Source organism: Gymnoscopelus braueri (assembly GCF_963280865.1).
Source record: "Gymnoscopelus braueri genome assembly, chromosome: 18".
NCBI classification, from domain to species: Eukaryota; Metazoa; Chordata; class Actinopteri; order Myctophiformes; family Myctophidae; genus Gymnoscopelus; species Gymnoscopelus braueri.
In genome coordinates this window covers 21,228,974-21,246,166 of record NC_137618.1, presented here as the reverse complement: position 1 = coordinate 21,246,166, position 17,193 = coordinate 21,228,974, and the positions used below count along the sequence as shown (strand labels likewise).

The 17,193-nt window shown below is 43.9% G+C and overlaps 1 protein-coding gene across 1 annotated transcript in view; it reads right to left on the bottom strand.

Moving 5' to 3' along the window:
- myo16 (myosin XVI) overlaps positions 1–17,193 on the bottom strand; it is a 128,732-nt gene that overhangs the window by 36,458 nt on the left and 75,081 nt on the right. Inside the window, exons 18-24 of the mRNA XM_080412619.1 lie at positions 14,087–14,204; positions 13,068–13,139; positions 12,371–12,512; positions 10,600–10,672; positions 6,905–7,060; positions 5,276–5,476; positions 2,207–2,282 (exon numbers count right to left, since the gene is read on the bottom strand). Of these exons, the coding sequence (XP_080268745.1) occupies positions 2,207–2,282; positions 5,276–5,476; positions 6,905–7,060; positions 10,600–10,672; positions 12,371–12,512; positions 13,068–13,139; positions 14,087–14,204 (838 nt within the window). The remainder of the gene's footprint in view (positions 1–2,206; positions 2,283–5,275; positions 5,477–6,904; positions 7,061–10,599; positions 10,673–12,370; positions 12,513–13,067; positions 13,140–14,086; positions 14,205–17,193) is intronic.

Below are 17,193 nucleotides of genomic sequence, written 5' to 3'. Positions count from 1 at the left end.
AGCTCTCCTCAAGCGCCCCCCTGCTAGAACCAACCACATTTAAGCTGCATGAAATGAACCCTAGAGTCCCTATTCTGGGGGCAAACGTTCAGAGGAAATAGCGGATCGACAAGCTCATAACGTGTCGCAACGCAAAGCGTTGTGAGCTTGTAGATTGGCTATTTTCATCATTCAAATTTCATTATTTAGAGGGAGATACTAGTGCCGCACCGAGTGCAGCACTGTGAGCTTGTAGATCTGCTATTTTTGAAAGATGGAGAAAATTTGTGCAAATCTTTGAATATATATATATTTTTTTAAGCGAATATTTTTAACTAAAATCTTTGCTTCTGGGGGTACCTGGAACAACATATTTTGAGATGGGGATCCGCAGCCAAATACATATCATTTTGGGGGTCCTTGACATGAAAAAGTTTGAGAACCACTGATTTTGCAGTTACAAATGTTCCCTTTAAAAAATATATATTGAAAGATTTGCACACATTTTCAATTAAAAATAAATAAATAGCAGATCTACAAGCTCATAGCTCGGCACAGAGCTTGTATATCTGCTATTTTTGAATAGCCAAAGTAAAAGATAATGGTTAAAGTGGTTACAATCTAAAATAACAGATGCTTTCCCAGTCTTAAAGGGATAGCTCAGCCCCAAATTGATTTTTTTTCTATGGATTAGTCACCCATGGAGACTTGAATTCATGGATATTCTTTTGTTTTTGTCGCATTCCTAAGCCAATAATTTGATGACCGGCAGCGGTTCCGGTAGGAGACACAAAGAGTCTCCTTTGTGTCTCCTACCGGAACCGCTGCCCACCAGTCTGCTGGTCATCAAATTATTGGCTTAGGAATGCAACAAAAACTAAAAAAATATCCATGAATTCAATTTTCCATTTTCCACTAATCGATGGGATATATATATATATTTTTTGGTGAACTATCCCTTTAATGGGTTAAACCTAGACAGGGAAAGCAAAGGAAATCCTCACAGAAATTGATCCTTTCCAATTGATCCTTTTTTAATGCCCCTTGCCTGATTGTTGTTTGCACACACATATGTTAGGGGTATATATAACTCAAGGATGCACTGGGCCTGGCTGGCACGTGTGCTAATGAAAGGGAGCGAGGGAGCGAAGGCATCGAAGTCGGTCAGACAGAAGGGACAGCGGCCAAGTGTGAGTGAAGGGCTAGTCTTTAGAAGATTAGCCTCATCATGTAAATTATAGCAATTAGGCTGCTGGACGTGCGGCCTGTGCTGGCACTCTGCACAACGGCGGCCCTGTGTCCCTCTCACCACAACACCCCACATCTGGCCACCTTCTACAGACAATATACACAGTGATGCTGCTGTGTCCACTGCAGAGTGGACGAACACACACACGCACGCACACACACACACACACACACACACACACGTTTGCAGTGGTGTAAAGTAACTATAGTACATTTACTCAAGTACGCAGTACTTGAGTACAATTGTGAGGTATTTTTTACTTTACTGGAGTATTTCCAATGTTCAGTACTTTTACTTCTACTCCACTACATCTCAGAGGCAAATATTATACTTTTACTCCACTACAATTATTTGACAACTTTAGTTACTAGTTACTTTGTAGATTTGGATTATTAATCCAAACATACATTACCCACTTCAGCCCTATATACATTTCGGCCATTTGAAAATAGCCGATCTACAAGCTCACAATGAGTCGCGATGCGACGCATTGTGAGCTTGTAGATCTGCTATTTTCTAAAGATTTTTATACATTTTACTCATTTGAAAACTTAATGAGTACTTTCTACTTTTGGTACTTTAAGTACATTTTGATACCAATACTTTTGTACTTTTACTCAAGTACATTCTTTATTCCGGACTTTTACTTGTAAAAGAGTAGTTGCAGTATTGATACTTTTACTTAAGTAAAGTACTTTTTGTCTTTTTCCACCACGGACACACACACACACACACACACACACACACACACACACACACACACACACACACACACACACACACACACACACACACACACACACACACACACACACACACACACACACACACACACACACACACACACACACACACACACTTTTACTTCAGACGAGAACTAAAGGAAACACAGAGTTGTCTGTGTCTGTGTGGTTACATTAGTGTGTCTAATCTGTGCATACGTGTTCTGTGCATGTGAATACTGGGTACTGTACTTACACTTCATGGCAAGCAGGAGGTTCTGAGGGAGCAAGTCCTTGTTTCTTGTGAGGGATCCCGTGAGGTCATATGAAACCTAGCATGAAAACAGAAAACATAGTTGTTTTCACTAGAATTGCAAATTCTATTGAAAACTAGAATTTGTGTGTGACATATAATTTAAAAAAATATATTAACACACGTGTTCATGCTGACCTATATATCTGTATGTACAGGATACAGTGGATGCTTCCTTGTGTGTTCCAGACAGTAATACATTAGATTACAGCAAAGATAGCCAAGGAGTATTGTTTTACCGATTTGGAAATCAGCAAACTCAAAACATTAGAATGTGCACAACACCGCTGTCTAGAATGCAAGAAATCTAACTCATGGAAACACACACCGGCCTGGCCTGTTGTGCATTACAAACATGCTTATTTTCATGTGAACATTATTAAATGTTCCATAGCAGCCATCTTGATTACCAGTGAAATGACCACGAGGACAATGAGGATTTGAACAGGAACAGTCATTCTATCCATTGTGCTATCCATTGTGCAGTACTTTCAGAATTCCAAGGAGCTGTCACAGCTTGGGGACATGGTTTGACTGACTGCCATTTAACTCGTACATTTTCAAAATACATTGTGACTTTTGGGGCACAGTAATCTCTAGCAAAGAAGAGATTACCTATTTGGGCTGTATTCTTGACAAAAACCTGACAGGTGAAAGCATGGCAACAAAGGTGATCAAAAAGTAAATCAAAGAACAAGATTTTGAAGCAGAATATTCTCTTTTGTCAACAAAAGTGCTCTCAGGACTCTTGCCGCGGAGCCCTCATTCAATGTCACTTTAACTTTGCTTGCACCTCCTGGTACTCCAACATCTCAATGTCACTAAAGACTAAGCTTCAAACCTCCCAAAACAAACTGATTCGACTACTTCTCTGCCTGGGGTCCATGACCCACCTTTTTCCCACACATTTTGCTAGCCTAGGATGGCTCAGGGTAGAGCACAGGGTTAAACAATAAAAAATTGGATTGTCTTTCAAAATAGTCAATGCGACTTTGCCCTCAATGCCCTCAATACCCGCATGTCTGACTAAATACCTCCAAAAAATGTGCGACACCCACAGCCACAATACTAGAGGGAGCGTAAACAACGATCTAGTAACACCCACCTATAGAACAAACATGGGTAAATTCTCCTTCTACAGCACTGCCACCCAAGTGTGGAATGCCCTGAGCCCATCCCTTAAAAATGGGGTTCACTGGCATAGTGTTTTATATTTGTAATGATATTGAATTTTTCAGTTATTTTGTATGTGTTGAATTGAATACATAGGACCCCAATGGACACTACATTTGGTGTTATCCTTTTAGACCAAGTGTTTGACTGTACTCGTGCTGTTTTGCATTTTTATAATAAAATATTCCATCAATCAATCAATCATAAATGCATGTGCATGCATAGATGTGCTAAGAAACAGAACAATTAGTCACAGTCGCAATGTTTTTTTTTCTTTATTGCTCTCCGCCGAGAAACAATAAAAATGCCAAATGCACAGTGGCTACGGTTTGCATTACCTTGTTACGTAACCACACCATGGGCCTGTACTATGAAGCAAGTTTAAATGTTTAACATACACAGGATATATTTTCATTATCTGGCTTCATTAACCCATATAATCGCTTTCACGCCAATAGCGGTAAACCGAAGGTGGTTATCAACTTGTTAAGTCAAACCAGGATATTCCAATCTAGATATTATGCTAGATAGCAATCTAACATCCCAAATTGATTGGACGGTGGGTGTCACAAACGTAACATCCAGATTTGATTGGACGGTCTGTGTCACAAACGTAACATCCAAACGTGATTGGCCAGTGGGCGTCACAAACGTTACATCCGGTTTTGATTGGAACAGAGGGCGTCACGAGCATAACATTCGGATTTGATTGGACAAGCTTCGAGTGACGCTCAGATCAGCACTACTAGTACAGTAAATGGGGTGGTGTTTGCAGCAAATAACCAATCACAAACATGGACAAACTCATTTGCAGCAGAGCAGCGTACTTTACGAATTACGAATTAAGAGCAATGCATCATATTAAACAAATATGAAGAATTTTAACATGTTATACAAGCTAAAAGCAACACAGTTGCAGCCGCCAAATGCAGGAAGGAATGCTGGCCAAAAATAGCCGACTGTGTGAAGCATGAAGCAAAATCAAGGCTTCTAATATCACTGTGAATAAGAAATGAATAAAATGGATGCTGGATCAATAACAATACCTTGTACAGTACATTGATTATAGCGGAAAGATCCACACACCAAATAGCTTCCTTCTAGAGGATTGTATTTACTGCACTTCCTCAGACTTCTTATAATAGCCTACCGCAATAGAGCTATTTAGTGCTAAATAGCTCTATATTCTGATAGTACTCATTGCTATAGTGTTTGATCAGTAACAGGAGTCTCTCCAGCTCTTTATTAAACAGAAAATGCAATTTTATCCAATCAGGATATAGAACTCAGTCGAGATACGGATTAAACAAGTGCAATTGGAAATGATGACACAAATAAATGAGCAGACAAAATTGGAACTGGAACACTGCTGATAAATGTGTACTCTCTCCTGATTGGCTGAAACTTTGTCAACTACTGTACCTGAAAATGTATTTTCTGTTTATTAAAGAGCTGGAGAGACAGGGAGACCCCTGTGACTGAACAAACACTCTATAGTAATGATTACTATCAATATACAGAGCTTTAAAATTCAAAATTATTCAACATTTTTCAACATTTTGTTTCCCTCAAAAACTTTCAAAAAATAGCAGATGTACAAGCTCGCAGTGCAGCACGAAGTGACGCGCTGTGAGCTTGTATAACTGCTCTTTTTGAATAGCCAACGCTAAAAACCATAGCATGGCGTCACAGCGAAAGACAAATTTTCACGACGGAAAGAAAAACTTTCGCCACGGATGGGTCCTAAACCCTCTTATAGGAGCGGTTGCACCGCTCAAAAACGTACAGGTATAATTCTCAGAGCCTTTCTCATAATTCTGCATGATTCCAGACACAAACCTGTCCAGCATAGTGGCTGACGGTGAAGGCCGGTCCCTGGTCTTTGGGCGGGGGGTTGCCGTTGCCATCCTTGGTGCTGAGGGAGAGGCCGTGGGTCAGGGTGGAGTCCAGCTGGGCCGACAGCCTCTTGTACATGGTCTGTTCTGCCGGCCGCAAGCTCTGGCTCTCCTCGTCCACAACACATAACAGGCCCTGAGGCTTCTGGACAGGGGGAGAAACATAAGACCGTAAAAAAAAATATGGACAGCGTCACGCCATTGGTTTGTACAGACCGCAAATGAAGCCTATATTTTGTAGAGATTTCAAATCCGCCATCTTTCTATATCCGGTTGATATTCGGTCCGAAATGCAAACGGAAATTAATGCTATTGGCTGAAACCGCAGCGAGTCTTCACTCGGTAGAACCAGTAGAAACCCTAGAAACATACCCTACTTTATCATTCATTTTTAAATAAATACCAATACCAAATTACCAAAACGCATATAATGGTGATTGAAAGAAGACTTTAAACTAGCAACTGGAAGCATATTGTATTTATAACAATGTTTATTAAGGTAATACAATCAAGTGTAAAGTTTGTCTGCAACCAGCAGGGGTGAAACAGCGAGACTACAGGCCATTCATATGAACTGTCACACTTCCTATATAGCCTGAATTTACAAGCCGGATGCTATCCCCTTGGAAAGAAACATGGAAGAGACAAGTCATTATTTCATGTCAATCGTATTTACCAGTTGTCCTTGATATGATTTGAGTAAGGTGCTTTTTTCTTTTATTGATGTTTATTGCTGGATCAACTTAAGGCTGGTTAGGAATTTATTTCACTGCCTTTCAGACAAACACAAGACAGGGGAATTTGAAAACACATATTATATTTTCAAAACTAATTTACAGCAAATCCACCGTGAACAGAACTGACATGATATGCTTAACCACTTAAGACTGATTTTATACTTCGGCTATTCTACAAGCTCACAACGCGTCGCACTCCAACGAGTGAGCTTGTAGATTGGCTATTTTTTAAAATCTTTTGAAGTTTTTTGAAACATTTCAAAAATTGTGAAAAAGCATTAAACAATTAAGAGAAATGTGGGGACGCCAGGGTGCAACTGGTTAAGAGAAACACATTCCATTCATTTTGTGCTTTGTCAGTGGTACAGCTGCTGAACTGCGATCTCTTCACGTCACGTCACAGCATCTTCTATCTCGTAAAGGTAATGTTATTTCTTGCACGGAGAGAGGCTTCTTTGTTTTCAACAAATTCACATGGAACTGCCCGAGATCACAGGGAACACGAGTGTGTGTGTGTGTGCAGAACCGGTTGAACCCGGCCCTGTAACATATCGAGGCGTTAGCCAGAGAGCTTTATGTGACGAGCTACACTGTGAAATCGTTTTGGAACAATTCAATACAGAAAAAGATGTACTTTGTATTTTGTCATTTGTACTTTTGAATACTTTAGCAACTTTCACTTGTAGTTCAATTGAATAATATTTGACAAGGAGTATCTATACTTTGACTCAAGTAAGGGTGGAGTACTTTGTCCACCACTGTACATAAGGAAGGACGGGTGTCTCTTGCCCACTCAGAACCAGACTGGGCCGGTCTGATCCAACGGCATACTGTACCTGGAGGAAGAAGTCCAGGACGGCTGGCTGGTTACCGGGGGAGCGCATGCACATCTCCATGGTGACCCCCTCCTGCAGACACTCAGCCTGCTCCTGCTGGAACAGCACCTCTGATACGTACTGCCTCAGCCTCTCGTTGGTCATGTTCACACACAGCTGGAACGGCACAACACACACGCACGTTAATGCACACATTGCCCTATAAATACACAGTTGGAAGCACATAGCATGGTACCTCAGAGACACATGGCTAAATGTTTTCAAAGCGCACGCACACACACACACACAAAGATGTCCTGCAAACAGCTGTGACACATCGACAATGAAGTAAATGGGGCATTACTCAACACCCGACTCATGTTATAGAATTGACCCCAATATTATGGGGGGTGTTTACAGGGACACCAGAGGCCATTGTTGTGTACACAGTAATGAAAGTCCCTCTCCAGGACCCAAAACCCTTCCACTAGCTCACCCATTGCAATATGGATGCCGTGTTCCTGCTGAGGCACAGTACATGACCACAGCCTCAACCTGCAGTCCACCCATCAGTACACCCATCAAAGCACAGGGAAAGGGAGTTCATTGCCCAATCAAACATCTCAGTCTAATAATAATAATAATAGTCTACTCTGTGTGTTGTTATGAGGTTGTTATAGAATGGGCTAGGGTGAAATGTAATGAGAAGGAACACGGGACACTAAAATACTTTATTTTATTTGCCATTTACACGAATGCATAGGAAATCGTGGAGCTCAGCTCCCAGGGTCAGCATTTGAAAATACAGACAAGTCAGAAAAAACATACATCCTACAATCCTACATATATCCTACCATACTCTTTAAAAAAGACAAATAAAATAAATAAGTACTTCATAGTCTAACTGAAACCAGTGCAATAATAGTGCAATTCATCTGTCCGGATTCAGTTCATCTGTCATGATTCAGTTAATCTGTCATGATTCAGTTCATCTGTCATGATTCAGTTCACCTATTTCCTATATATACGCGATATGTGATGTGTAATATTGGCTACCGTCCTAAATTTCTTCGGCTACTAATCGCACAGTGGCGAGATTTAAAAAAAAAAAAGCGTGTCCTGTGGGCGGAGATGCTCTCTGGCCTGTGGTGTCTCAGGTTGTATCCCGAGTCCCTCCACACGAACAGAGGGTGAGCTGGATGATGTAGATCCAAGAATGCTCTGTGCTCTCCTCCTGCGGCGCTGTGTGTAGAGTGTGTGCGTCCATAAAAGGGTCAATAGGTGAAACTAAGGCCACAAACGACAGCAATGCTGCATTGACCGAGGTTCCCCAGGGGTCTGTACTTGGCCCCCTCTATTGTCCCTCTACACCAAATCTCAAATGTTTGCCTATTTTAGCCCAGAATAGGGAACGTTAGGGTTCATGTGGTTAAACTGTCCCTGAACCCACTCAGCGGTATTGTACTACACGAGGCGCTGCAGCCAAACCGATCGGCAGATATTTCCAGCATCTGGAAATGTTGACATGCACTGTCTTTTTGGTTCAAAAAGTCAACATTCAACGTATCTGTGGTTTTCAGAAATGTACAATGCCAACGCTTTACTTTGGCAACCAGGCTGGGCAACAGGGACAATAGAATAGAATAGAATAGAAATACTTAATTAATACCCAAAGGAAAATTAAGAATGGTTCTTCAATGGTTCTAAAGAAAAACTTAAATATAAAGTGGACTGAAATAATTTCTTGAAGAATTGTGAACTGGGCAAGGTGCTTTTCAAAGACTTGAAGCCCATAAAAACCTGCACAATGACACAAGAGTACATATTACATGCTTTTGACAAGATTCCAAGTTGATCAGTCACGGTCACCGGATCACATCAGAAGTTCCTTGACCCACTTTTTAGACACTGATTTAGTGCCATGTTTTTCTGCCGGTGTGGACGGAGGAGGAGCTATTCTTTCTGTCTATTCTTTGCCTCCTAGCTAGTCTAGTCCATTAAAGGCTATAGTCCCAGCAGGTGGTTGATTGAGTTAGCTCATTAAGAAAGCGCTGAGCAGGTACAACACTCCCAGCAAACACAGCTCTAATTAACAAGACTGGGCTACGCTAATGACCCCTGATCATGCTGCTTGTGTACAGTGTGTACAGTGTGCTTGTGTGTGTGTGTGTGTGTGTGTGTGTGTGTGTGTGTGTGTGTGTGTGTGTGTGTGTGTGTGTGTGTGTGTGTGTGTGTGTGTGTGTGTGTGTGTGTGTGTGTGTGTATTAGCATGTCAGAGCAGGAGAGCTTGTTTGTCACCACCACTACTGTAAGTGATCATGGTGTTTGTTTATCTGGCGTTCAGCCCATCCCTTCCCCTCCAGTGTGTAATGAGGGTGATTACAGCAGGTTGTCATTAACAGGCAGCTCTCAGTGATGAAGAACTCGCAGGTGAGAGAGAGAGCAGTGCAAAGGTAGTGGGGAAGGAGAATGGAAGGATTAAGAGACATTTTCTGATCACTTTGGCCATACCTGAGTTAAGCCAATTGTGCTATCCACCTTTTTTTTCCCTTCAGAGAGACCCCTGCCCTCCCCTTTCCCCTCCACTGCTTGCAGTGGCACTTTCTATGTGACCGTGGGAGGAAAGGTCACTCAATTCCACCTTTCTGCTGGGATTAGAGAAAATCCTGGTCAAGAACAAAGCCAAGTGACATCTTGCCACCACACCAGACACGGAAGGCGAAGACACACGCAAGAAAGCGTGTACGCACACACGCATGCACAGTGCACACTAATAAGAGCTGAGAAGAGCCTTGGAGGTCTCAGGGGAAGCGTAGGTAAGCTGCGAGCAGTTGGAGTAAGCACTTATCTCCTTGATTTACACCCATAGATCGCATATGGGCACACGCGCACGCACACGCACACACACACACACACACAGCGAGTGGCAGATTTATAGCCCATAGCAAAGGAGCAACACAGAGTTGAACATAATGTACCCTCTGCTATGAAGAGTTCAAACAATGTAATCACACACCGTCACAAATCACTGGCATGCTCGAAATGGACAAACATTGCTCACACAAATAGCATGGCTTGTAGATCTGCCATTTTCACTACTATATGTTTTTTTTGCATTTCTGGATTTTTTATTATTTTCTTTTTCTAAAACTAATTATATTATTTGGGGGGTGTTTCTCGGGGTGGGTTTTGGAAAAAAAAGGGGATATTTACTCGCAACCCATAAAAATGGGTTCTCAACCCCAAAATGTGTCCGGACCCACTGTTGGGAACGACTGCTCTTGCTGGTGACACAGAGATGGCCATTGTGCCAGCGGAGGGTTCATCTGAGGACAGGGCGACATCACGCCACAGCGAGCCGTTACACACCTCACTTCATTCATTACAATTACACACAAGAATGTTAAGGCCAGGCGAGATGCTGGGCGACGACTCCTACACTCTTTAACAGCTTGATTGTGTTTCTGCTAGTGATGGCCTCACATAGCCACGCACACTAATCTGCAAAACATTTCAATGGCACAGGATGATGGCCTTGTTGCTCTATGGCGTTGGGAAAAGATTGAGCACAACTCTGTGTATTGCGATTGAAATAAGGTGTAACGCAACAGTGAGTAATTATAACCAAAAATAGCCGATCTAGCTACAACATTGTAGATCAGCCATTTCCTGCATGCGATACCGGCGTATAAATCAGACGTTAACTGTTCCCGCACCTGCTCAAATCCGTTCCTCTGGGATTCTTCAAATCCAAAGATGTCCAGGATGCCGATCTCAAAGGCAGGGTCACTGGAAGGGAATCAAAGGTTTACAGGGTAACAGAAGCACACGCATGCTCACAGACAGACAGACAGACAGACAGAGACAGAGAGACAGACACACAGACACACAAACTTGCATACAGCATAGCAAAAAAAAAACTGTAACTTGATTTACAGTGTATTGTTGGACTAAATGGAAACTTTAACTTTTAATTTAAGTCATTATATGTTTACTGCAGTATGCATCCCATTGTAACACTAAATTCAGGGGAAAGTTTCAATTCAAGGTCTCGCTTTGCCTGTGTGCAACAACAACCTGGACTGGACTGACATCTCTGAACCCCTCTACAAAAAGAGACAGAGCAAGCTGTTCCTGAAGATGCCCATGTCCTTTAATGTGTCCGCCAGGATGCTGCAGATGTTATACCACTCTGTGGTAGCCAGTGCCGTACTTCTGTGCCATGGTGTGTTGACAAGGGATTCCAACAAACGAGAAACAAGCTGTCGAGGAAGGCTATGGATAATCTGGATAATCTGGAGGTGGTTAGGAGGAAGGGGAGGACGGGGAGAAAGCTGGACACTATCCTGGAGAACCCCTTATTTTATATCTATTTACATTTTTGGTTTGGTTCTTGACTCTTCACCTGTGTTTCTTTCTCAACAACTGTTGCTGCTATGACACCTACATTTCCTTCCGAATTTATGCTATCTTATCTTACTTGAATGGGGGGTGTGAGCGGTAAAGGGCGTGCGTTCCACAGAGGCATTTATTGCATTCTGTGGTTCATGCATACACAAGGAAAAAAAAACACAAACACATTCCTGAAGTTAGAGCTCTGCTTATCTGCATGCGATAAGACTCATCGACATCAACAAGAAGACCAAGGATCCACTGACCTCCACCTGCGAGTTTATGTACTGTGTGTGTGTGTGTGTGTGTGTGTGTGTGTGTGTGTGTGTGTGTGTGTGTGTGTGTGTGTGTGTGTGTGTGTGTGTGTGTGTGTGTGTGTGTGTGTGTGCGCGTGTGTGTGTGTGTGCGTGTGTGTGTGCGTGTGTGTGTGTGTGCGCTCTTCGCCAACCTATGAGTGATCCAGGAACTCCGAGATAAGTGTGTACACCCAGAAATAACGTGATCACAACAAACCCAGCCCTGTCCGATCTAATGCTAAAGGATTTAGAACAAATATTTTTCTCTGCCTTCTTGTTTTTCTCTGCGTTTTTGGCGAGAACAAGCTATAGTCATCAGCCAATAACTAAATAACGGAGGGTTGCGGTGACACGCTTTAAATGGAGATACAAGGTTTCAGCCCCGACAACGATATCAACGATTCAGTGTATGTGTCTTTCCATGACGCAATCTAAGCTATTCCAAAGCCCAACTCTAAACTATGTGTTATGGCTGTCATCATTTATGTTGTCTCTCCCACAGGGCTGAACGTGTTGCCACATCGTGATGACAGATATACTACACTGGTATACTACTTCTGATAACTACTTCTGTTATCGGAACTCCAGAGTTTCAAGGAAAATGTATTGAGCTGAAAACAGCTACCGGCACAAAAACACGAATGTACACGCACATGTGTGTACATACACACACACACACACACACACACACACACACACACACACACACACACACACACACACACACACACACACACACACACACACACACACACACACACACACACACACACACACACACACACACACACACGCATACCCAATGGTGTCGTCCTGTCCCTGTAAGTACTCATTGATGCTGTTGACCAGATAGCTGAAGACACGTCCATAGAGGGCTTTGGCCAGCTGGTCTCTGTACTGCTCAGACATCTCCACCGTGTGGCGCCGTGTGATTACATCACCTGATACAAAGCAAGGTAAGGGACTGAGCCGGGGATGTTGGGTAACATGACATAACTTTTACCATATACACATACATACAGTATCAGATTCAGACATTTCACCAGGACGGCATAACGCATGTGGAGGTTCAGGTTATTTCCCATGGATCCCCTCCCCGCTGAACAGATCAGCCAGCAGGGGTCGCTAGTGCTGTGACAAAGACCCCTCACTGGCTTCCCAACCACAAACAATGCCGATTGTGTTCATTGGAGCGCCCAGGCACGCCGAAGGCATGGCTGCTGAGCAGTTAATAGTTTTGTGTTTCCACACACAGACGACATAGCCTACTAACTGCCTCATCTTTGGTCTACACCAGGGGGTCCGGGACCCCTAGGAGTTCTCAGAGTTACTACTGGGGGTCCGCCAAATATTTGTGTGATGGGAGATCCCTGGTCTACACAGTCATCAATAGGTCTTTCTTTAAATGATCATATATCAAATTCAGTTATTTGTTAAGTATGGGTAACATTTCAAATCTCATGTGTGGATGGACAACAAGGCCAGTAAAAGGTTACCTTTGAAGTACTGAACATCAGAGGTTAGGGCGGAGCTAAGGTCATCGGAACACACCTGCAACATTCCAGCCACTGCCGAGAGAGAGAGAGAGAGAGAGAGAGAGAGAAGAGAGAGAGAGAGAGAGAGAGAGAGAGAGAGAGAGAGAGACACAAATAGGCAGACAGACAGAGACAGGTGGGGGATCAGAGAGAGAGAGAGAGAGAGAGAGAGAGAGAGAGAGAGAGAGAGAGAGAGAGAGAGAGAGAGAGAGAGAGACAACACAGGTTGAGTGAAAAAAAACTGATTAATCTCGTGGTGGCATTGCGAATGGCATCAATACAATCCTTAGGAAACTTGCGGAAAATCAGATTGATCATCAGTGGTGATAACACCCCCTGCTCCCCTGTGTGATTCACTCTGCCGGACAATGACACCAGCGCTCTGCCAGGACGACGAGTCCAGCAGCGCTACCACTCGTCACTGTGGAATCAATCGGTGGTGCAGGCAGTGGTTAGTCATCCCTGGGGCTTCGTAGCACTGTCCATAAACAGGCGGCCGTTAAGGGGTGACAGGAACTTCCCAGTCCCTTCTGCTGACATCACTAGCCATGACGTCACATCTCCCTGACAACGGCAGCCCACTCTGGCCCCCCCCCCCCCCCCCCCCCCCAGCGCTGATGTCATTTGTTTACCGTCTCGCTGAGGTCAGAGGTCACGGAAACACATGTGTGCGGTTGCATAATGAGAAAGTGTTTGTGTGAGGGAGAGAGAGAGAACACACTGGCCTCTATACGTAAAAGTGTCAGTGTGTGGAAGCTCAAGTGCATTTGTGTGTGTAGCAACATGGTTGAGAGTGCACCATGGTTACACTTTTGCCAGTAAAAGGGCTTACCAAACAGGTGACTGACTACTGCCCCCCCATACACCCCCCCCCTCTCCCGCTGTCACCCCCACCCCTAGCTCCCCATCCACCTCCCCACCCGCTGCTACCGCTGTGAGGGTTAAAGGAGTGACCCTGGTCACGTGACAGGGGTGCTGACCTCGCTCCAGCAGTTGCAGGTCAGAGGGGAAGGCTGTGTCGGCGTCCGTCAGTGCCGTGAAGCGCAGGTCTCCAACGTGGAGCACGGTGGCCAGCAACGTAAACACAGACTCCACCTCCTGGTCGGGAGAGAGAGGGGGGGAGTGGGAGAGAGAGAGAGAGAGAGAGAGAGAGAGAGAGAGAGAGAGAGAGAGAGAGAGAGAGAGAGAGAGAGAGAGAGAGAGAGAGATAGATGTTTACTGTAATACAATCAGTTTAACCCTGAAGGTCACATTTAGCCATTTTTGTGTCTTTTATGCTAGTGCTAGGCTAGCTGACACTATGATAAAATAATATAATATGATAGTATAGAATAATCAACCTTAAATCAAGATAGATCATGCATTACCAAACACAATTAAAATAAAATGTATCAGTGTTATGAAGACAATTTTAAGCCCCCCGCACATTCAAATGATTTCCTTTTTGGCGAAAGGTCTGGTTTTGATATAAAATGATATGATGTAAAAATGGTTTAGGGGTGCAACACGAAGTAATCAATTCATAATTATTTATAATTCAAATAGAAAAATAATCAATTTTGGGGGAAGTTTTGAAATGTAGCTTTTTTTCTCTTTCAACATAAACAAATAGTGAAAAGAAATCACTGATACATAAAAAGTAAAACCTTTTTAAGAATTATTCGATTAATCGAAAAAGTTATAGGATAATCACTAAGAAGATAATCGACAGCTGCATGCAGCCCTAAAATGATTCATGCTCTCTTCCTTCATCTCCCTCCCTCCTTCCACTCAACCCTTGTTTACCACACGTCTTCCCTTTCTCCCTCTTTCCTCCCTTCCTCCTCCTCTCCTCTCTCTCCCTGTCCTTGAGTAGAGGACGCTTAATGGAATCCCCCATTACCCATTACACAGACCCGCTGACTCTCTCTACGAGGGGGATGTTTGAGTTTGTGTGCAACGTGTGGAGATTTCACGCCCATGTGTGTGTTTGCGTGCATGTTTATGTGCATGTGTGCGTGTGTGTGTGTGTGTGTGTGTGAGTGTGAGTGTGAGTGTGTGTGTGTGTATTACTATACTTGTGAGGGCCAAATGTCCCCACAAGTATAGTAAAATTTGAGAAACAGACACTGCGAGAACAATTTCACTGGTCTTCCTCGCAAGAGAAATGGTTGTTGGCTTAGGGTTATAAAATGCAATACATTTCTAAAAATGGTATTAATAAAATCAGCAATCTAAAACGTTAATGTCAAGTATAGTAATACAAACGTGTGTGTGTTTCTGTGTGTGTGTGTGTGTGTGTGTGTGTGTGTGTGTGTGTGTGTGTGTGTGTGTGTGTGTGTGTGTGTGTGTGTGTGTGTGTGTGTGTGTGTGTGTGTGTGTGTGTGTGTGTGTGTGTGTGTGTGTGTGTGTGTGTGTGTGTGTGTGTGTGTGTGTGTGTGTGTACGCGCGTGTGCTAGTGCGTGTGCACGCTCTGAGGGCAGGATATTGGAGCTGATATCTGGGAGATAAACACATGCATTAGTCTCTGTCTGACACTCTATACATAGAGAGAGAGAGAGAGAGCAACCCCTCCCTCCTCCCGGGCCTGAGGAGGAGGAGGAGGAGGAGGAGGAGAAGAGGGGGAGCGAGGGGAGAGAGAAAAGGGAGCGATAGGGAGCGTTAATGACAATTGACCTTTGGGTCTGGGCTGAGACTCTTTCCCCCGATGAGAGCTTAGACAGAGATCAATGGGTGGTCTATGACTCCCACCTTCCTTCAGCCTCCTCCTCCTCCTCCTCCTCCTCCTCCACGTCTCTCCTCCTTGTCCGGTAAAGACACTGGTTGCCCTCTCGTAATGTGTGCTCTATCTCTAAATCAGTGTTTCCAAGCCATATGGATCCATGACCCATTGTGGGTTGCAGACCCACTTTAACCACTTAAACTCCATATGGGTAACCGTAGTCCCCCAGGGCTCAATATTAGTGTATTTTCTGTTTTCTGTTATTGTGGAGAAAGCTTTCGCTGAAAATAGCCGATCAAAATAGCCAATCGACAAGCTAGAAACGTTTGTGACCTCCTCCTCTAAACCAGTGGTTCTCAACCTGTGGGTCGGGACACCCAGGGGGGTCCCCACATGATGTTGGGGGGGGGGGGGGGGGGGGGGTCCCCAGATGACAGTGAAGAGACAATTTAAGGACTTAAAGACCTTTTTATTACCTCAACAAACAAAAAAAAGAAAGAAAAGAAAAAGACCATTACTGCGTCATAAGTAATCAACAAACTATACTATAAAAACTGGTCAAAACAAGCCAAATTGTCAAATAATATAAGAGAGGCAAATATTTTGAAAATAGCCGATCCATAAGCTCACAACGTCTCGCAAAGCGAGGCGTTGTGAGCTTGTAGATCTGCTATTTTCACAATATTTAGTGGAAACGAGTCAAACTAAATGTAATGCCTATAATTCCAAGTGCTTGTCAGGGTGGGGGAGGGGGGAGGTCCCCAGTTCAAATACGATTATTTTGGGGGGTTGTGGCCTGAAAAGGTTGAGAACCAGTGCTCTAAACAGACTGTACCTGCGTCCCTATCCAATCAGGATATAGCAGTCCGTCCCACCTACCTCCACCCCCCTCCCCCCTCCCCTCCTCGCGTGTATTGACTGCTGTTGGATTAAAAGGTGAGGTGGTGGTCACACTGCTTGCTGACAGATGCTGACTGGGAATCCAAGAATAGAAACGCGATAACGCGCTGGGAACACACTCTTCTCTTTCTCTCTCTCTCTTGCACATGCGAGGCAGAAGTGCGCAGGACAGGCTGTTCTGTACCGCAAACACACTACCGGCATGCATGCTTCACATGACACCGCGGTGCACTCGGTCAACCACCCCCCCCCCCCTCCCCCCCACCTCCCTGGTCTTCTCTCACCATCAGGTGCAAACGGGCCTGCCATCCCACAGTTCTGATATTTTCACATGCTGTTCACGTACTATGGCTCAGTGTCACTTAAACATTCAGAATAAACAATTGAAAGGTGCTGTAAGTGATTTTGTTTTCCCATCCCTTCCCATTTCACTTGTTTATCGGGTATGTGTTTTCTCTCCCGATTGGATTAAATTGGTATCCCGAC